Consider the following 22918-nt stretch of genomic DNA (forward strand, 5'->3'; position numbering starts at 1 on the left):
GTTCAGAGATGATGACATCGCTGTTTCTCCTCCTGCAGATCAGCACACGATGGGCGGCTCCTCCTTTTTCAGGAAAAAGAAGAAGTCGCCTCTGAAAAAAGCTTGGAGTCAACTGAGGGGGGCGCTGCCCAACAAGAAACACAGCAAGAAGAATGCGGCGCCCAAACTGAACTTAGATAACCTGAGGAAGAAGAAGAAGAAGTCTTCCCAGAGGAGATTCTCGCTGCCAACGGACAAGACTGATCCAAAGACAAGGTTTTCTCTCAGTAACATAAGGAAGAAGCTGCTTCGCACCGACTCACGGGGGAAAAAGGAGAAGGAGAAGGAGAAGGACAGAGGAGGGGTGGAGAAAATAGGTGAGCAGATAAAAAGGAAGTTTTCTCATGAACCCAAACCTGCGGCCAGCACCCAACAAAGGTCTCCCTCTGTGGACATGGACACAAATGAGGCGACTGGTGCAAAAAGTGGCACAAAAGGATCCAGAATGACCCTGCAGGAGGTCATGAGGTCCATGCGTCCGGCAGGATCCAGATCAGCCGCACAAAAGAATCACGGAGTCTGAAAGTGTGGGGTTTAAAAAAAAACACGTTCTTTTAATGACGTCACTGAGCAAAGATCATCACTCAGAGGCTGAAAGGGGAAGTTTTGACGTTTACAGCCACTTTCACAACAACACCAAGCTTCACAGCACTGACAGGTGTACACGTAAAGCTGGGGTAGGCAAGTTCACCGTCGGGACTCCTCATCTCTCTGTCCTAAGCCCCTCCCACGTGGAATTAGATTTGAGTTGATATTTTAAAACACAACAAGTGAGGGAGATCACAGAAGCAAAAGAGTCGGAGGAAGCAAAATCCCCATCATTGCAAACAAAAAGTGGATTTTCAAACAAATAAAATACAATATTTTTGAAGGATTAGATCCACATTTTATTTGCCAATTGTGTCATTTGTCGTTCATTTTCGTTTGCTCAATTCATTCGAGTGAAAAGTGTCCACGAAGCAAGCAGAGAATTCCATCCTCCGAACAGACGGACACACTTTAAACACTTCACACAAGACGGATGATCTAATCTTTCCTGATGCTGAAAAGCTCCGCCCACATCTCTCTCGCTCTAAACTGCTCTGTGATTGGTCAAAAATGCCATGTGCCATGTTCTCGCTCTGATCTGCCTACCCCAGCTTTAAACTGAAATATTCAGAGTTTAAAACATTATAGGTTGGTGGGGGGGGGGGAAATCCTAACAATAATAATAATAATAATAATAATAACAACAACAACACAGTCTACATGAAGCTTGATTTTGGTTTAAGCTGTTTTGTTTCTTTTAAATTGCTTAAGTGCACTAACGTGATGTACGTGACCACAGTATGAGCATAAATAAAGATTTGACATCACACAAACACACACACTGTCAATAAAAGCGTCGCCTTTTTCATTCCAGCTCAGAAACTATTTACATGAAACAAACAGTGTTTACAGCAAAAAAAATAAAAAAATAAAATAAAATAAAACATCGAGAAAGGAACAGCTTTTAACACACAAAATAAAACAAAATAAAAACAAAAAAAAACCTGATTGTTACAACAGCAGAGGCTGCGTCAATGCTCAGGCAAAAACCGCCGCGATACGAAGTCAGTGTGAAATAACAAGTGACATTAAGACACCTTAAAATAACAATTTAAAAAAAAAAGAAATGCTTTAAAAAGAAAATGATTTAGATTTTTTCAACATCAATCTTTATCTCAAAAATAGGATTTTTTAAGCTCTAATATTTTATGTGTACAATGATATTTATGCCACTCTTCATATTTAAAAAAAAAAGAAGAAAATAAATGTACAAGTTTATACCCAACATGACCTGGACCTGAAGGCATCACGAGCCTGAACAGAGCTTAACAAGGAGACTGGATCATTATCTGTGAAGAACAAGCAGCAGCAACCATTATATTACCTTTCTTTAGACCTTTAGGATTAGGACAGGGGTGTCAAACCTGTGGGATAAATTTGTCACAGATATCTGTGACTTTTGTAGATCCACTGCGATCTCTAAGTGTGTAAATGGTCAACTTGGGCAGAATATTGTTGAAATTCCACTTATTCTTATTTCTCTCAAGACATTTCAGGTTGTTGATAAAATGTTTTGTGGAAAGAAAGGGAAACATTTGGAGCTCTTGCTTCTTGGTTATGATGCCGTTATTTTACGGATTAAAAATGAGTTAGACAGCCCTGGATTAGGATGAATTTAAAGAACTATAGTCCAAATGTTGCCGTTAATAATATTTCATTGAACTCCTCAATAAACCATTCCAAAACGTAGCAAATTAAGCTCTAACAAATCAGTGATAACCCTGTTTGTGAAACGACACAGAGCACGCTTCAGCGACGCTGCATGCGTTCAGCCTCCACTTTATTAGGTACACCCGGGGCGATCGCTCTTGCTCCGCATGAAAAGTTCACTGACCTTTACCACAACAGGTGAATCCGCTGTATTTACGTTTTACGGATGAGTTTAAGCACAAAAATAACAGAAAGAGAGCCTGATGTTTAATTTAAGACTTTTTCTTAAACAGCTCCATCTGGATCTGTTTAAGTTGGGTGTGCCTAATAAACTGGCACCAGATTTGAACATGTTCCACTCGTTCTGTGGCTTCTTCCACAACTAACCGGTTGTTTATGTTCAAACAGGAAACGTCAGTGTGTGTGTGTGTGTGTGTGTGTTTATGTCCCACTTATGTCATCTGAGTGTGGATGGATTGCCAAAGTTGCTTCTGAATGAATCAGACGATATTAAACGTGAATTAAATCCCTTTAGCTCTTCACTCTTGTCCACTGGCAGCAGAGGTGAAGTTCCTTTTTTTTTTTTATTTAATTTAACAGAATAAACAGTTTCTGGTTCTGTCACAACAGTCTGCAGGCTGAGGGGAAACAGACGTCCCGGTTTACACAGACGTGTGGAGTCCACTGCTGAGCCATGATCAATCATGTCCTTCTTCTGCAAGTGTGTGTGTGTGTGTGTGTGTGTGTGTGTGTGTGTGTGTGTGCTTTTCACTGATGTTTAACTCCAGTTGTCCGAGGTGGACGGTACGTCTTCTGAGCCGTTGCAGATGAGAGGCTTCCCGTTGCTCCTCTCTGCGGGCGCGGCGTTACGAAACTTAGAGTTCTACAGACAGAGGCAGAGATGAAGGCGAGAGGGCAAAGGTGGAAGAGAGGTAAGAAGGTGTAGCAGAAACAGGAAGTGGAAACAAAGGACAAGAGAGGAGAATGGGTTAGTCACGTATGTAAGTGGTTTTACAGCACCTGAGAGACTAAGATAAGGGGAAAAATAAAACAGCCAGATTTTCACACCCACATTTAGAGCAAACTCTGCATTCACAAACACATTTCCTATCGTTCATGTTTGTCTACTGACGTGAAAAGTGATATTGCCCAACAATCTCGCGGTTACAGCGCCCTCTGGTGAGCAAAAGGAAGTGGATTTTTTTACACATCGGTCAACAGGCGATGACGTTGAGACACAGAGAAGCAGTCGCATGCTGTGAGGCAGACAGCAGAGAGCAGGCGGCGGACACACGTGACCACATGAATCACAGATCACAGACACATTGATGTGTTTATTCATGTCATGTTTCAACAGTGTTTGTACAAAAAAAACAAAAAAAGAAGAAGATAAACCCACAGTAATAAGTGAAAAACGCTCCCCAAACTACAAAACACCTCCAACAGTGTGTTTAATGAACAGTTAAAGCTAGGGACGGTACCATACCATAATAACACTTTTGACACGGATATCACAAACTCAAGTATCTGACGACACAAATATCAGTCCAACACATTTTAACCCTTGGTAAATTACCGTGGGAATAACACACAACTCCTTATATGGACGTCATGGGTGTGTGTGTGTGTTTATAGATCACATCTTTTTTTCGTCTTCTCACGTGTTGTTAAGTCAAAGTTACGATTTTATATAAAAATATTTTTATAGTGATATAAAGTAGCAATAATTGTGCTTTTTGTTCATAAAAATTAGGTAAAGTGAACTTTGAACTGTGACACATTTCCCAAACTTCCTAAATTCAAATCTGATTTTAAACATTTTGAGTACTTTTTGGTCCGGTGTGTTTCTATAGTTCTATAAAAGTTTTTTTTAAATCAGATTGCCTACAGGTTGTGCTGATAAAAAGACACTCTATAGGGCACACTCTTATCGCCTCTGTATACAGTATATACTGTAGGTTTAATTGTGATGGATGCATCACAACAAAAACTTGACATTTTAAGGGGTTAAAAAGTTTTACATTCCTTTTTCACTGTCTGCAAATGTCTGTGTCAAGCTTTCACATAATATACCAGGCTGCAATAATATATCAAACCAAAAATAATCCAGTTCGCATAAAGTATATTGAAAATAGCTCCTTTATTGTGTTTTTTGGACCATAAAACGAAGAATGAAGGTGCATCATGAGAAAAACATGGCAATTTAAGGGTTAAAATTTTTAAAAAATCATTAATATTTGATATGTTTAGGACTGAAAAAATGTATACAACTTATATAGCTTAATTTTCTTTACATGCTCTTGGTGTGTAAATGTCACTTTTTGGAACGCGCATCTAAGGTTAAACAGTCATAGAAAAAGGGTTAAACTATGGATATGACTCAGCTACATTTTTATTTACATTTTTTACAGTGTTACGCATGTGAAACCTGCGATAAATGGTATTTTTGGATTGTGTCGGATTTTGCATTTTCCTCTGACCGGTGATTCTGACCGGTATTGGACTGATACCGACAGAGTATCGTGTCGACTCATCCCTCTTTTAATATCATCCATATACGTCCTTTCAAAATAAGATGTAAAACAATGTTTCTGTGAAATTAGTGCGCGCACACACACACACACACATATGCAGCCTGTTACTACAGCGTACAGGAAGTGTGTGTGTGTGTGTGTGTGTGATAGAGAGAGAGACAGAGAGAGAATGACAGAGTGCATGCCTCCAACATACACACATGCCAGAGCAACAAGTCAGAGGAAATGTGGCGAGGAGCACGACACGCTCTAACCACGAGTGAACATCTGGACTGATTTAAAAGTGCACAACATGAACACACACGAGCAGGAAACACAACAGCGAGTGCAGGAATCCTGCGCCAATAAAACACTTTCAGGGCTGCGACCATTGCTCAATTCATTGTCAACTATTTTGATCGATTCATCAATTTTTTTTTTTCCTCCCATAGTTAAACCAAGCTCTTAAAAGTGAATATTTTCTGTGTTTTTTTTGCTCCACATAGCAAAGAAATCATTAAAAAGAAAATTATTTCAATCATTTCCAGGTTTTGGTTCAACAATGATCAACATTTTTTGGATCAAAGCAGAAAAAGAAATAAAAAAAAGAGTGGACAGATTCATCTGAAGCAACAAATAAGCCGCTTTGATTGTGACATCAAAGTGGTTTCCTCCAGTTACGGGAGGTTTGACATCCTCACTGATCAATGTAGTGTACATATGATTCATCTGTGACGGAGAGCAAGAAACCAGAGGAACTCCATCTCTGCGGGTTTGTGGTCATCACTGAAATTCATTTATTTCACCATTTTCTGACATTTATCGACCAAAGAGGATTATTTTCTCAGTGAATCGTGAAAATAACCCTCAATCTTTAGTTTCAGCACTACACATTATACACATATATATGTATATACAGTATATATATATACATATATATATGTGGAATTGGTGCTGGTGGGCGCAGGGTCACATTTCTGAGCACAAACAATGATTTGCAAAATACAAGAAGACCATGTTTGATGTGGGGAAGATTATCAAGCCATCCGGAAAATTACATATTCCAGCTCTGACTGACATTTTTTGGCCCGTTGCAGCGATTCCGCCGCACCACGGAGAGACTGAACCGACCACTGAGCTGCTTCACAAGTTCATACTCAAATGAGCGTCTTCCAAAAGTACAGCGCTTGAGCATTTGTGTCACGCACGCACGCACACACACACACACAGCACAAATGAAGCAGAAGCGTGTTTGTTTAAATTTGCTGAAGCACAAAAGGACAAAACAAAAGGAAACTTTACAACGCTGATGTGACTGATAGTAGGACGAGTCTTTGTTTCCCTATTAGAGAGTCATTTAAAATATTACAACTAAAGCTAAAGATCACTGACGATAAGTGCACACATAAAATATGAATATTGACAAAGAAAGGACATGTTTGTGTCATATAAAAGGAATACAATGACGAATGTAATTGGTTGGTTTTGGCGAAAAAGTGAAGCACTGTTGTGTTTATAAGGAGTAACAAATCATACATTACTTTTTTTTTTTTTTTTTTTTTAACAATGAGACCGACATTGTACGCTAAACTAACCATTATTCAATAATAATTAAGCTTCTCCATCAAATGCAAAAACCACGACAAAAACCTGACATAAGCTGGTGTTGAATGCAGCCCTGAAGTACTAGCAGGCTTTTAGCTTAGTATACACATAATAGAGATGCACTGAAAATGGGCAAAAAAGGCATTTTCGGTTTTCGGCCGCAAGACTTTTATCACCAAAACAACGCGAGTGAAGCAGGATGTTGTGATGACGCCAACATGTGCCTGTCTATTCCCGCTAAGAGTCTGTCCAACATCAGTTTGGAACACAAATAAAACGGTTCCAACAAGATGTGAGCACGCGGTGGAACAGCAACCTATTAAATGCTGCAAAGTCTCTTTTGTGCAAACGCGAAACTTGGCAGCGTACAGCGCGACATTCACTTCACACCAGTCAAGAACATTCTCTCTCTCCCCGCGCGCCCTTTGAGCAGTTCACTAAAGAGATGATATTCCCTTAACTGCAGCACTAAAGCGTCTTCTACGCAAAGAGGTTGAGACGGAGCACGGCGTGAAAACACTGAAGAGTCTGTCATGACGTTTTACTCAGATCTACTCTGTACTTCATTACAACTGTACTCCACCCTCATCATAAACATCATTACTTGGATGAGGGGCACGCAGCCTTGTTGTGGAAAATGTTCGATGAGATCCTCCTAAATATTTTCATAGTTCCTTAATTGATTTATTGTTTGAAGTGTGAATGTTAATCTATATAATTGCAAAGCCTTGACTTTAGTGAGGTAAGTACACACAGTCCCAGCCATAACAACAAAATTAGAATTAAAAAAAAAAAAAGTACAGAATTGGCATAATCATTTCTTTATATATGTATATATATATATATGTGTGTATGTATGCATGTATGTATGTATGTGTATATATATATATATATATACACACACATATATATATATATGTATGTATGTGTATATATATATACACACACATATATACATATATGTGTGTATATACAGTATATATGCATGTGTATATATATATATATATATATACAAACACACATATATGTGTATATATATACACACATATATACATACACACACACATACATACATATATGTATATATATATATATATATATATATATATACACACACATATATATATACATACATACATATATATACACATACATACGTATATATGTGTATATATATATATATATATATATATATATATATATACACACACATACATACACACACACACATATATGTATATATTTATTTATATACACATATATAACAATGAAAGTGTTTCCACCAAGATTGTAACTGTGTATAAATCTTATTTTTCTTATATTTCTAATTTTTGGATAGTTAGCTTTAAAGGTAAAATGTGATCGTGGTCGTATGATGTGAGAAAACCACGGTGTCTACAGTCGCCGTCCCTCAGTGGTTGTTGTGTTTGTGATTGCTGTCGCCGCCGCTGTTGCTCTCAGACAGTACCTCATGCTCCATCGTGGTGAAGTGAGCGCTGGAGTTGCCCTCCTTCGGGCTGCCGCGCCTGCACACGTAGCACAGGATCTGCTTGAAGGTCTTCCTCATCTCGCTGTCCCGGAAACAGTAGATGATGGGGTTGACGAAGGAGTTGCACTCGGCCAGCACCAGGCAGTACTTCTCGTAGCGCAGCACCTTGCACTCCTCGCAGCCGAGGCCGTCGAGCAGCAGCACGACCAGGCCGGGCGTCCAGCAGATCACAAAACAGCCTGTGGGGGGCGATCAACCATACGGGAGGGCATTAAAAGACTTGCAACAACAACAGAAAGAAAAAAAAGAGGAGTTTAACTGATAAAAGAAGGAGTCACTTAGAGGAAAGAAGATGAACAGGGTTGTAAAGAATGTTAGGGGTGGGGGGTGGGGGTTAAAGAAGAAAAGGAATGTACTGTAAATTCCTTTGTAGACAATAAACACACATTCTTGTTTTTCTCCTTCACGTTACCTCCCCACAAACGTAACCGACTCCAAATTACGTCTAATCCTGACTCTAATGTGAAGTTTTAACCCTCACAGATGAGACAAAGTGTCCTCACTGACTGCAGCGTCGAGTCCGTGTGATCGCGTTTCAGTATCATAACACTATTAGGCGGCACAGGAATTCATTATGTACACACATTTCGCGGCGCACGCTCACGGGCTGCAGATGAGAAACACTGGGGTTAACGCGCACGCACACACACACACACACACACACACACAATCATGCAGTGCAGGGCGCATTCCTCGACTTTAACGCTCGCAAATTACACGTTTGACCACAAATTTAGATCCGAGATGCTCAAACTGAAGGAGGGGTCAAAAATGTTCCATACATTAAAGGCCTTGGTCCTCACAAGTGTGTGTGTGTGTGTGTGTGTGTGTGTGTGTGTGTGAGATCCAGCCGGGAGAGAAGCTGTTTTGTGTCAAAGTGACTGAACTATGCAGCTCCCTGTCAGGACACGCTCAGGGTTCTCCTCGCCCTCCTCACATGCCAGAGGTGCTGAATCGTGGCTGCCGAGCGACGAGAGACGAGAAGAGAGGGTTGTTTTTTTTTTTTTTTTTTTTTGTTAAGACAAAACAAAAAAAAACACTGAGGAATTTAATCAGAAGTTAGTGTAAAAGCAGCAGAGGAGGAGGAGGAGGAGGAGGAGTGAAAGGGCAGAGGACAGAGGAGGAGAGCGCGGCCAGGTCGGCAGCAGAACGAGGGAGTCAGTGGGAGAAGAGAGGAGCGAGTGTGCGATGGAGGGAGTTTTCAGACGAGTGCAGACACGCTGCACCGTGAAGTCATAGCTCATAGCTGTTTGAGGCCGTTTTTGTTATTGTACTGTGTGAGCGTGCAGATAATAGAGTTCCTGAAAACCTGCAAAATGACAGATGTGTGCAAGTCGCATCACAGAGTTCTCGGTGGGAAATCTGCGGCTTTTTCCATTTACCACCGACTTACCGTTTCATTATCATCGCTCATCGTTGTCAAACTACTTTAGTCAGTCACACACGTGTCATCGCAGATAAACCTGCTCACGAGAAGCTTAATCATCACCGCTTATGTTTAATATATATTTAGGAATGCTAGAGCTGAAATAGATCATGTTAAACGGGATTGTACTGTGTTATGGTGATCAACTTTTACATTGGTCTCTCCATCTCTTCACTACCGGGACATAGTCTTTCCAGGAAATAAGTATTTTCTAGACCGTTTGTGATACCTAGAAAATTCAAAAAAACTATGGACTGATATCGAAAGTGAAAAGCAGAAGCACTGACATCTTTTGACAATTCTACAGCCGTTAATGACCCTCATAAACGTGGGTTTTTCCCCACATTTAAAACGTCTGTTGTTACACGCAGGTATGAACTCGATGAAGGTCAGTGTCACACTGGATGTGCATGCTGCGAGTGAACGGCTTCTCGGTTGCGTCACACGTGACTGAGCCGTTTTTTCATGCGACCGTTACATTACGCGGCTTCTCGCGGCAAATGTAAAACAGCGACGATGGATTTCTCTTGTGAGATACACGCAGGAGCGACGGATGCATTGGCTTCATGCTGAAGATTCCTGGTATTCAGTGCCGTGCAGTACAGTACAGAGGAGTTTGACATGGCAAAGGTCCATGTCAAACACAGCAGAAGCATGTGTGAATTACACAGCTGAATGAGATGCACATGAAAATCACTGACGGCTGAACAAGCTTAATTACGTTAACGTCCTAAGGACGTGGTTCACAGAATACTAAAAGTTTCCACCTAAATTCCAGTTAAAAAGAGTTGCTTGTCACCATATTATTGATTGATGTTTACAGTAGCACTTAACTTCACGTTGTTTACATGCACAGTTTAGACTGAGTCAGGGAATCAGACAACCTGCCGAGTCTGAGTATAATGACATGTATTTACGTTTTATTTCTTTTATTTATCTCTGGTGTACAGCACTTCTGTGTCAGCTGTTGTTGTTTTAAAAGTGCTTTATAAATAAATGCTTTTTTGCTGCACAGCCCTGGATGTGTTGGTGTGTGTGTTGGTGTGTGTTCCTCACCCAGGATCATGGACACGGTCTTCATCAGGCTCAACACAGTGTCTTTGAGTCTCATCTGGGACGTGTGCTTGGACATCTGCCTGCTCTTGTGCCTCACGTAGACAAAGATGCGGGTGTAGACGGCCACCATGATGGAGAAGGTGAGGAGGTTGAGCAGCGCCCAGAACACCAGGTAGCTGCGGCTGTACATCGGGGCCATGGTGGAGCAGTTGGGCAGGTCGCAGAGGCAGTGCCAGCCCATGGTGGGAACCAGGCCCATGATGATCGCCACCAGCCAGATGCACACGATGATGACAAACACCCGCCGGGTGCTCATCTTGCTGTGAAGCTGCATTTTGAAGATGGTCTGGTGACGCTCCACGGCCACGGCCAGCAGGTTGAGGACAGAGGCCGTCAGACTGGTGTCGATCAGGCCCTGCCGCACAAACCACTGATACTTTGACAGCTTAATGGTCCAGGGACCAGTGTGGAACATCAAGTGGAGGTAAGAGATACCTGTGAAGGGGATAGGGATGATGTCAGTGATGAGAATAGCTGGGATCGCATACCATTTTTCATGATTTTTGATCCCATCACTCGGTGTTTACTGAGCTAGATCTGTGAGAAAATAGCCTCTCAAAAATCAATCTCCTGGATTGTAGAAAACACAGATAAACACAACTTTGAACGCCTTCTGTAAACTGACAGCTGCTACTTGTTTCCTGCTCATCACGCTAGGTAGAAACAAGACTGTTCCACATCGTGTTGACCTTGAGAGATAGTTGTTTTTGTAAAAGGCTCGTTTTTCTGCTCTTTTTTTTACCCACCAAAATCTTCAATGTCTGTTTCCCATCTACATTTGCATCATGAGGGAACGACAAGGGTCAGAGAGCACATACTTCCACTAAGACGAGGGCTCTATTTCACCACGTTAAAGCCGCAGCAGACAGCATCCCTGGATTGAGGCTCTCTGTGCTGAGCCCCTCCCACCATGCTTCATACTCCAAACCTGCATCTGTTTTTGGACTGTGGGAGGAAACCGGAGAACCCGGAGAACATGCAAACTCCAGGCCCTTGTTTTCTGACTGGGTCTTGAACCCGGCTCTTGTAGCTGCAAAGGCAAGAGTGCTAACCACTACACCAACAAAAGAGATCCATTATAGCAACAATTCAATTAGTGTCTATATGTGGCAGGGAGGGGGCGTGGCATCGAGATGGTGACAGTGTGACATCCATCAGCCTCTGGCATCAGACGATGAGGCCCAATCCTGGAGTGGAGGCCCTGAGGTGGTACACTGTGCAGCTCTGAAATGCTCTGCCCATACAACCACGTACTTTACTGTATTCATTGTCAGAGTTGCTCTTGAAAGCTCTGTCTGCTTTTTAAGTTACTAAGCAGTAAATAGGCAGTTGTTGCCAGTGCTGGAATCGTGGCCTTTTCATTGACGAGATCTGCGCACTCAGCTACTTTCAAATAATAATGACTTAACAGCCTAAACAACACTTTATCCCTAACTTTAATCATAACCAGTCAATGCCTCAACCTAACCATGATTTCAAATCAGCCCTAAACCTAAATAGTTCCCCAGAAATGAAGTTCTGCCTCATTAGGACCAGGTTTTAGTCTTGACTGAGGACTACTGGTCCTGACAAGGTCAGCGTTTATGCCAGAAAAGAGGTCACACAATACACACACACATACTAGAGGCATATGCTGTGACACCGCGGCAGCGTCTCTGAGTGCGTCACAGAACAGTAAAGACTCGCGGCCAAAAAACAAAACCACACACTGACTTTGTTACCACCTTCAAATCCCACCTCAATATCCTCCACTTTAGGATTCTGTCATCTCTTCTGAACTGCCATGAAACTCTTGTGAGGTTTCTCCAGTTTTTTCACCTGAGTTTGTCCTCAGAAGGTCTGTGAAGGTCTAAGGACAGAGGACGTAAAACCCTTCGGGACATTCTTTTACATTAAGTTATTTTCAGATTTATTTTTTGTTGCTGTTTTTGCTGAACAGTAATGCGACCTTGAGGGTCTATTATTTATACTCACATATACTTCTGCCAAATCTAAAAGGATTCCCTCGTTAGGGTTACAAAGGGTTTTGGGGATTTATGGGAATAATTAGCTAAAGTCAAATAGGTGTTGACGATATTAGGACTCATAATATCATTATGAGTCCTAATATCTTCAAAACTGACTTGACTGTCGTCCTTTGGCTTCAGTAGTGCTGTGGGCTCAGAAAAGTAGCTTTTTTTTTAATAGTTTAGAGTTCTAGAAACCATTGTGCATGTGATGGAATGCAGGGGGCGTGGCCTCCATAGCCCTTGCAGTAAGAAGTGTTAGTGCTCTGTCCCTGTGATTGAGGAATAGGGTCTCAAATTGGATTGTTTTAGCCAAGATTATGCTGCAATATTCTTTTTTTTTAACCAATTATATTTATGTTCCCAACCTTCAACTTCAATTTCCAGTTTATTCCCATTAATTCCCATGGAAAGTTTCCAACTACCCACTCAAGGTGTTCTTCAGATATCATATTCTATTAGTACAGAGGCATAAAAACAAGCAAGGCTCAGTTTTAGTTTCAATAATGATATTTAAATATATCAGATGCACTTTGAAGGACATGAAATAAGAATAATAATAATAATAATAATAATAATAATAATACAAAAAAAGGTCTGTACCTGAGAAAAGATCTGCACAAGCCAGGTTTCCCAACAGGTAATAGATGGGAAAGTGAAAGCGTCGGTTTTTCAAAATGGCCCCAATGACCAAGAGGTTGGAGAAGATGACGATGAAGCAGACTGTCATGCCCATCGTCACGATCACATAGTCACGTTGGCGCCAGTGGGCGCTGATGTTCTTGCCGCTCTCCGTGTAGAAGAAATTGACGGAGCGGTTGTAGTAACATCCCTCTTTGTCATCGGTGAGCGTATCCATGACGAGGTGTTGGGGGGGAGGGGCGACGTGCGATCACAGAGGAGGAGCTGAGGTGGCCGGTGAGGACGGAGCAGACGGTGAGCGGAGGAAAGGGACTAGGGCGCCATTCAGACTTTAAGGACTCGTCCTCGCTGGCGGGCTGGACATCAGCATTCCATCAGCTGGAGGTGCGTTGAGAACCTGTGGAGACATTAATTATTAGTTTAAGAGAAGCAAAGATAGTATGCATGGTTTTGTTTTTCTGTAATAGAAATACATATTGGGATTTTCATTTCCATTGTAATGTATGACACTTTTTATTCTACTTTAATTAGTAAAAGGAAGCTGGTCGGATCTTGTTTTTTTAACATAATCTTAACACACTTAATGCAAGATCATAAAGTACCAGATGAAGTGATTACAGTCATATTTTCTTCTTGCACTCATTTCCTGAATCTTTTGCCGATAATACACTCATTTACATGAACGTGCAGACAGACTGTTGGAAACCCCCTGTTGTGTTGCTGAACTGGAAATAGAGGTTTAGTTTAGGTAAGGGTTCAGTGGATTTACGTGGAAAGGGAAAACGCACAAACAGGTCACAATAATAATAATAATAATAATAATAATAATAATAATAAGAAAAGAGTCATCATAAAGACTCAGACGACACACACACCTATATGAGGCATGCGACGCAAACACACAGTGTTTCAAGTGTGAGCGGAAGCTTATTCTCTTTTCTTTAGTGGACCTAAAAGAGAAAAGGCTGAGTGCAAAGACAGAACAGTGTTCAGGGGGAAGCTACAATCAGTACCAGAAATAAAGAAAGAAAGAAAACAGACCTTAAACAAAAGTAAAAACTTAAAATTTCAAAGCCTAACCTTTTATATTTGTCAAGTATATATATATATTAGTTTATATTTGACCCAAATAAATGATAAAAGACAAAAGAATACATAAAATGAACTCACACAAGCGGTTAAGGCCACATGACTTAATAACCACAACTGTTTGATCATCAGTTTCCCTGATTTCAGCTTCTTAAACACAGACATGTTGTGGTTTTCTTTGCTCCTCCACAATAGTAAACGGAATATCTTTGGAGATTTATGACATTTAAGCAACACAATCAAGAAAATAATCAACAGCTGAAACAATTACTCAATGCAATTACCAAATTAATCGTCAACTATTGTGTTTTTAAGGAATTAAAACAAGTTTTCTGAAGTTCCAGCTTCTTAAATGTGAATATTTTCTGGTTTCTTTGCTGCATATAACAAAAAAATTATTTAAGCAGAATAGTTTTTGGTTTTTGGACAAAACGAGACATTTGAGAACATCCTTTCCAGGTTTCAGAAACACTGATCAACATTGTAATGGAACTAACAATTACTCGATTCATCGAGAAAATAATCGCCAGATTAATCGGTTAGGAAGATAATCGTTAGTCGCAGTCCTAGATTAACCAATGATGATAAGAATGTAGCGGGCCCAATGACCTGAACACACAAGGACAACTCTCAAAGACACACACAGTCCTTAAAAGGTTAATTTAATGCTTTTTATCCCTGTTTTTGTACTACATGAAAACAAGGGAAACATCTGCAACGACAAACACCTACAGGGACATGCGGGGTTTCATGACGGACACTGGAATCAAACCTGACCACAGCTTAGAACTTCCAGAGTTCAGACTCACACACGCGTTCATTATGTGGCCAACGACAACAAACGCACTCCAGTCCTGTATTTACAGTAAACTCGTAGGGGCCACATGTTAGGTTTTGAGTCGACAACACTCCCTCACACTTTCCTCCGCACGTTTGCGTGCACCAGCGCGGCGCGGCGACACAAACCGCCCCGTGGACAAGTTCCACTCTCCACAAAGGAAACGGCAGAGCAGCTCCCTACAGCAGAGACACACCTCACAATTACACAATCCAGCTATGTAACTCAATCTTAATCCAAACACACACATGCACACACAGGGAGGGAACCTCAGTGACCCACTCTCTCACAAAGGGGATGTGAGGAGAGACAACCAAATCAAGAGCCAAACGAAAAAAAAAAACACTTAAGAGGCTTGAGAATAAAACGCTGCATGAACAACAACAACAACAACAACTGTGGGACAAGGATCTCATTAAGGCAACAATGTGAAACAGAAAGAAGACAAAAACACGTGCAGCAAGACATGGGAAAGAACCAAAAAGTCCACTCGTGTGACGTCTATGAGAGTGTGCGTGTGGTGAAGACGCCGAGCTTGAGTTTGAGTTCGAGAATAAGTCATTCTCAAACACCACATCCTGTCAATCAAGTGCTAAAACTGCAGATACCGCAAGTGCTGCACGTTTCTGCAGAAATGAGAATGAGTCACTGAAGTATATATGAGACAGTTTATACACAGTGTGTCGACAGTGTGTGAACCGCACAAGTCGTTCCCTAGTTCAATTCAATTCAATTCAACAAAGTTTTACTGTGACACATGTGCAGCAGCACGGACAGATGTGTGGGCTCATACTGAAGAGTCCTGGCACGTAGTTGAGTACAGAGGATAATTAAAAGTACTTTATAACCCATGTTTTGCATAGTAATCTGTTTTTCGTCTGTTTACACTGGAGCTTTTAGTCTCTTTTCTCTCGTATAATTCACACAGTCAATCCGTCTCTTTGCATTGTATTTTATTGTACTTTTACTGCTTTTTTTGCATTCTACTATATTTAGGTAGGATATGTTTTTTTTTTTATATATAGTTTATGTTTAGGCTATTTAAAATGTTCTCCTACTAACAGCTAGGCCTTGTTTGTTGTTGATCTATCTGTCTACACCAGTGTGAACAACACATGACACACTGCACACGTCCAGAAACCAAGTCCAGAACTACTCCAGGTTCTTTGGTGTGGATGGTAAGGGCACAACTAAAAGTCCAGCCTGAGTTATTACCCATTTTTTGTGAAGTTGGTCATAGCTACAGTATGTACGCTACACATGGGCCCATACGTACTGTAGGTCTCTGCAGGGCAACTCCCCAACAATTTAATTATGCATTTTCAGACCACAACAGCTGCGGAATGTTCGACTGGTGGCATCGGATTTTCTCCAAAATGTTAATTAACCCGCGAGGCCATTACCACATTCAATCTGATCACAATACAATTATTTCAGACTTTCAAACGGGTACAAACCTTATTCCATGATGGAACACACAAACATAGACTGGTTGGAAATATTATTGGTCTTTATGGACACTGCAAAAATTTAACTTCAAGGGATGTGTTCCAATAACATGATTGAGAAACAATGAAACTGGATGGTCATTATAGCATCGCTAAAACAAGCAGTCGCCTCCAGAAGAGGACGTCACTGAGTTAAATGACACCAAAACGAAATGATTCAAAGATAGAGAACATACTTTAGACGCAGACAGAGCAATAACAATAATAACAATCACACTCGACTGGGATTTTCACGCCAGCCATCTCTAGAGTTTACAGAAAATGGTCAGAAAAAGAGCGAAAATAACCAGTGCACTGCACTTCTCTGTTGTCTCGTTGATGCCAGAGGACAAAAGACAACGACCAGATTGGTTGAAAATAATAGAAAGGCAACATCCATGGTATGCAGAAGTCATCTATCCACACACGACATGTTGAGGCTTGAAAGAGATGGTCTACAGTAGCAGGAGACCACACTGGGTATCACTGCTGCCACATTATTGACTCTCCTGGTTTTCTTCAATGGCAAAACGTTTAGTATATACTGTAAATCCATGTGATGTTTATGTACGGCACAAACACACTTTGAATGTTTGACCTCAGATGACTTGAACGCTTCACTGTAGGTTCTTCTTCTTCTTACTAATGCTCAGCACTAATTCAAAAACAAATAGAATGTTTCCTATGGATGAGCGATGCATGTGTGTGTGTGTGTGTAGTACTGTGAAGCAATTTGTGTTTCTCGTCAGACCCTGGACTTTGTGAGACCTCCTGATTGTGAGGGTCGGCGGCCATGATCTTGCGAGGCTGGTTGTCCGCTTACAGACGTTAGGGGGAGTGGAGACAGACCCTGATCTCCCTGCAACGAGCCATTTAACATCACAAAGCTGTTCAACCTGTGTAAAAGCTGCAGAGTTCCACTTATAATAAATTTGAATAATACATTTGTTGGTGGTTTGTGTTTATAGGCTTCTTATGAGCAGTTTATGTAAATTATGATTCATTTTATATATCCCATATTGTTTTTAAAAAGTGGGAATAGTGATAATTGTGCAGAAATCGGCATTTTCCTACATTTTATGGACAAAAGAAAATAATCGACAGATTACTCGATTCTAGAAATAGCGGTTAGTTGCAGTTTACTCTGTTTTCACACAGTAATGGAATAAAAAGCAGCCTAAACGCTCTGTGTTCTAAGGGTTAAACTGACTGATCATAGGGTCACTGGTTTCGTCATCAGTGCAAAACAGAACCCGGAGTGAATGTCGTCATGCTCGACTCTGAATCACTTTCACATTCTTTCAACTTCTGTGATGCTAACATGTTAACGTGTATTTTTTTTTTTTAAAAAGGTCTGGTTTTAGTCCAAGTCTCACACAATAATCCTTCAAATGTGACGTAAACAAAACGACGTACTCCTGTGAGTGCTGTAGAGCACCACCGGGCTTCGAATTTGCATGACTGTGTGTTTTCATGTATCACGTGTGTGTGTGTGTGTGTGTGTGAATGAATTGGGCTGAATCAGTAAACACCAGTTTGAATGCAAACCAGTCATTACCGGAGGAGCCACACCCGTGTCTTTTTCGCCTCCTCCTCCTCCTCCCCCTCCTCCTCCTCCTCATTCTCCTCAGGACATCAGGACTCAGGCCTGCATTTGTTTTGAATAAGACAGATTTATACACAGGAAGTGAAACCATCACTTTCACAGGCGCTGTGCGGTAATTGATTGCACAGCTGTGGCCTCTTGATTCCAGGTAAAGACAGAAGTTCAGCTCGTCTCCTCAGGAGCCTGCTCTCTGGCAGCGTTTACTGTAATTATCTGCCTCCTCTAAAGTGTCTCCTTCCAGCTGTGACAGACGGACACACAACTGCTGCCACTGACCGGGTGTCGTGATGCGAAACCATCTCCCGCTGCTACTTAATCACACAGACGGACACATAGACACGTCCTTCTCATTGGATTAGAGGAAACTAACGCGGTCCGTCCGTCCATCTACCAGGAAAAACACTCAGCGGGAAAGTAGAGCCACTGAGAAGCTTTTTTAGGTTGAAGAGAATGAATATATAATGTCAACCCTGTTGCCCTGCATTATGAATAATGTCATTTGAGCCCATTTTAGACAAACTACCTCACATCAAACCCTTTGCAAATGAATGGAAAACAGAATGTAAACGGACAATTAAATAATGGATAAAGCAAGTACTTGATGTCCAAAAATGTAGATTTTTTTTTCCAAAAACCTGAAAAGTTACAAAAAGAAACAAAGAAAATATTCATATTTAAGTAGCTTAATTGTTCAACCCTCTTGTGACCATCATGATAATCAGGCTGCTTGGATTTATTTTGATTTTATGGAGTGTAGAATTGTCAAAAAAAATTGTCCTTTTCCAAGATAACTTTCACTTTCAATATCTGGCAGTGATTCAACCGTTTAGTAATTAAAGTACTGAGAAGCTGACGTGACAAACGCTGCGATTGGATCCGTGTACGTCCCAGAGGGGCTTCCGTAATGACAAGTACAGTATATGGGCGCAAAGATCGCGTTTGCTTTCCAGTATCCATGCCGTGCCAATCCCAGGTGACCTTGGGGCGATCGCCAGTCCATAGTTTTTGAATTTTCTAGATATCACAACAAAACAGTCTAGGAGTGACAGTAATAAGTACGCAGGATAGAAACAGAAACACTGAAACCTATGAATCGATCAATCAGACAATCGTTGCAGCCCTAGTTGTGTTTGTAAAGAGACACTTCACCAAAAAAATACATTTTTTTTTTTTTTTTACCAATTATTAGAGGTAAATGTGATCAAACGGCCACTCAGGGGAAGTTGTGAGATTGAAAAAAAATGTAATAAAATTGAGTATTAGACCTTAGTCAAGGTCACTTCCTTCAACGAACATAAAAGTCCTATGCCCTATGCTCTTCATTGAGTTTAGGTATTTAGGAACTTCATTGCAGCAAAGCCTCTGGGAAACGAGTCACACAAACAAGGACGTTTAAAGGAAGGCGCTATTTTAGTTTGCCTAAAACCCTCTTGGAACCCGCAGAGTTTTCAGTTACCTGAATTCACTTCCTCTGTGGTTCTAATTGGCCACATTTCAACTTATTTATAAGCCAAAATAAAAAAAAGTAACGCTTACTTTCAGGTTCACCCTGTTGCTTTGACATTTTAGTCACACGAGCACCTGCCATGTCTAGTGTATGTGAATTAACACATGATATACTGTATATACACATTTTACATCATCTCAACTAATTATCTGTTATCAACTGAGTCCATGTGTCCGTAAGTGTCAACTGTCACAGGCATATGTGTATGTATATATATATATATATATATATATATATATATATATATATATATATATATATATATATATATATATATGTATGTATGTATGTATGTATGTATGTATATATATATGTGTATGTATGTATGTGTATATATATATATATACACATACATACACACACACACACATATGCCTATATATCTATATATATGTATGAGTGTGTGTGTATATATATATATATATATATATATAAACACATACATATATACACACACACATACATACATATATATATATATATATATATACATACACACACACACACATACATATATACATACATACATATATACACATACACACACATATCTATCTATATACATAGATAGATAGATAGATAGATAGACTGTCTTTTAGTGTCACAGTAAAGTCCACATTTATGGGTTTGGGGCATTTTCTCAACTAAAAATAAGAACCAGAGTTTGAGAATGGGTAAAATAAAACACCTGTGACTCTGTGTCAATCACATCCGGACAAATCTGATTTAAATCATTGGACGAGAGTCAGCAACGAGACGAGCTGATCACAAACATTCAACGCTACATTTTGGTACATTTCTGTTGTCGCAAAAGGTCGATACAGTCGCACTTTGCGCTACATTACGGTAAATTTACGGTAAAAGGACCAACAACCAACCTATGCTATGCATTCACCAGCTGAGGTTACGTATAAAAACCCAAACTTCTCAAATGATTTACAGGTTTTTCATAGGTTTACTGTCTCAGTGTTTTAGACAAAAACACTGAGACATGAAGACAAATTCAGGTTCTAAGAAACTACAATCAGCTCTGTATTAATTATTTACCCTTTCTTCATATGTAATACATGTAAAAAAAAAAAAAAAAAAAAAGTGAGACCAGCAAAACTCAAATTTACAACAGTCTGTGGTCAACACAGTCACAGTGTCAACACAACTGGGAACAATCTGACCTTCACAGTGACCCCTGATTTACAGCACACACACACACACACACTCTGAGTAAACTGTGTATGCATCGATGAAGCATTTATAACCTCTACGTGACGCCCATGGCTCTGTGTGTGTGAACCGTGGGGAGGAAGACGCAGTAAAAGTATTTTATCTTAAGTGAACGAGAGATAACATACAATGTGACAGGGTAAACGGAGGCAAATCAGAAAACAAACAGCGAACGTGATATATATATACACATATATGCCAAATAAACAAAGGGAATCAATAAAATATGTATTATTATTATTGCTGCTGCTATTTTTGTTATTTAACATTACATGTTACATAACATTTTACTGTTTCACCTTTTTTATTGTATATCACTGTACTGTATACTATACTATAAATGTTCTTACTATCTTATAGTATAGTATAATTATAAGTATTACTACAATGATTGATATTACTACACAGACTTCTCAAGCCTGCGCCAACTTCAGTAATTCTACTCCCAGGTTTAAATCACTGGTATTTTCACTCTTGGCTCCATTTTTGTATTTTGATGCACCTTCTTTAAATGTACATGGTTTGGGTTTGTTTGTTTGTTTTCTTAAACCCTGAGAGTATTAAGTGTTTGTACTACTTTGTGTCCAGGCTGCTCAATGACAACTTCATTTCCCTTTGGGAATTAAAACAGTCATCTATCCATCTATCTGTCTGTCTGTCTGTCTGTCTGTGAGGGATGGGAATCAGTACTGGTCTAAAACCAGTGAAAATCACTTTGCACAGACTGTTAAAAAAAGGGGGGAAGAACAATATTTGTTACACAACTGGGGAATAATGTCTTTTAAAGTGGTATGTCCCACCCCTAATCTATCTATTACAATGATCACAATAATACTGCTAAATCGCAATGAATTCTTGGTTTCATGCCTAAATACAAGTAAAAGTTGTTTCCATGTCCTTATGTGAAGATACACACAGAACATCCAGATATATGGTTGACAGATTTGTCTTTTACGCACAGAAAACAGTCTCAACTTTTCACTTCTTTCAGTAAAATCAACTTGTTTGAAGGTGAAAAGTCCACTCGTGTGTTGCGTTCACGTGCTGCCCTAAACTCCACACCACCAAGTTAGTGTGAGCGGCAACAGCAGCTGCAATAACTAAGACAATAGTGGATGATTTAAATACTGGTGTGTTCAGAGCTGAGGATGTTCCAGCTGTTGGAAAAATGAATGCCTTCGCGCGCGCATGGACGGAAGAGGCTCCGACCTCGCGCCGCACGAGAAGGAACAATAAAAGCGCACAAAAAAACTCCCAAAGAAACAACAATAACAACAAACAAGTCTTTTTTTTTTGTCCTCTTCACCTCAACACCAACTACCAAACTCACAGTGAGACACAGTGTTTTACTAAAACTCAAGAAAATGAAGAGAGGAGAGATTGCAATTGAACTCACCTTTTCCCTCGCGCAAGAACAAACTCGTTTGTCAGGTAAATCCAGATCCGGAGTCGTCGTCGAGTGGAGAAACAAAAGCGGTCTCACCCTCAACGTCCTCTGCGTGCGTGCGAGCGCAAGGTGAAACCAAAGCAACACACATGGACGGAAAAGAAAAGTGTGTGTTTTCTACTCTACACAAACTTTGCTGCCCCGTCTCGGTCACCTGTGCGCGCGGACTAGTACATCTTGACTTCCGGTTAGTTGTGGAGCGGTCGGTGCTGCCTGAGAGCGCAGTATCCCCGGGTATAGGGCGCAGGAAAGGGCGCGGCACTGTGCTGCTGCTCCTTCGCCGCTTCTCCGTCACAAAGGAGCGGGTGTGGAGCTGCACTCTGCTCCGCCGCTCTCTGCCAACCTGAGCACTGCGTGTCCGCCCCAACCGCTCCCACTGTGGGGCAGAGGAGGAGGCGGAGCAGCCAATAACAGAGCAGCTGCAGGGTGTGTGGCGAGAGCGTGGAGGATTTAAATGATAGTGTGGGACATGCATTATTAATTGTTTCTCCCCCTCCTCCTCCTCTTCCTCGCTGTGTTGTGGTCAAATATGCAATTGGATGATGGTGCAAATAAAAGACATAAAAGAAATGAGACCTTTGTGGGAGTT

General features: G+C 40.6%; 1 protein-coding gene across 1 annotated transcript; it reads right to left on the reverse strand.

Moving 5' to 3' along the window:
- Positions 1 to 568: 568 nt before the first annotated feature.
- On the reverse strand, positions 569 to 22704 carry LOC131467368 (lysophosphatidic acid receptor 2-like). The gene is made up of 5 exons (XM_058641232.1): positions 22279 to 22704; positions 13096 to 13531; positions 10427 to 10921; positions 7864 to 8123; positions 569 to 3160 (listed from the first exon to the last, which is right to left on the reverse strand). The coding sequence occupies exons 2-5, from the start codon at positions 13349 to 13351 to the stop codon at positions 3056 to 3058; spliced, it is 1116 nt and encodes a 371-aa protein (XP_058497215.1). The 5' UTR covers positions 13352 to 13531; positions 22279 to 22704; the 3' UTR covers positions 569 to 3055.
- Between the last annotated feature and the right edge of the window lie 214 nt (positions 22705 to 22918).

The sequence above is a fragment of the Solea solea genome, chromosome 10 (assembly GCF_958295425.1).
Source record: "Solea solea chromosome 10, fSolSol10.1, whole genome shotgun sequence".
NCBI classification, from domain to species: Eukaryota; Metazoa; Chordata; class Actinopteri; order Pleuronectiformes; family Soleidae; genus Solea; species Solea solea.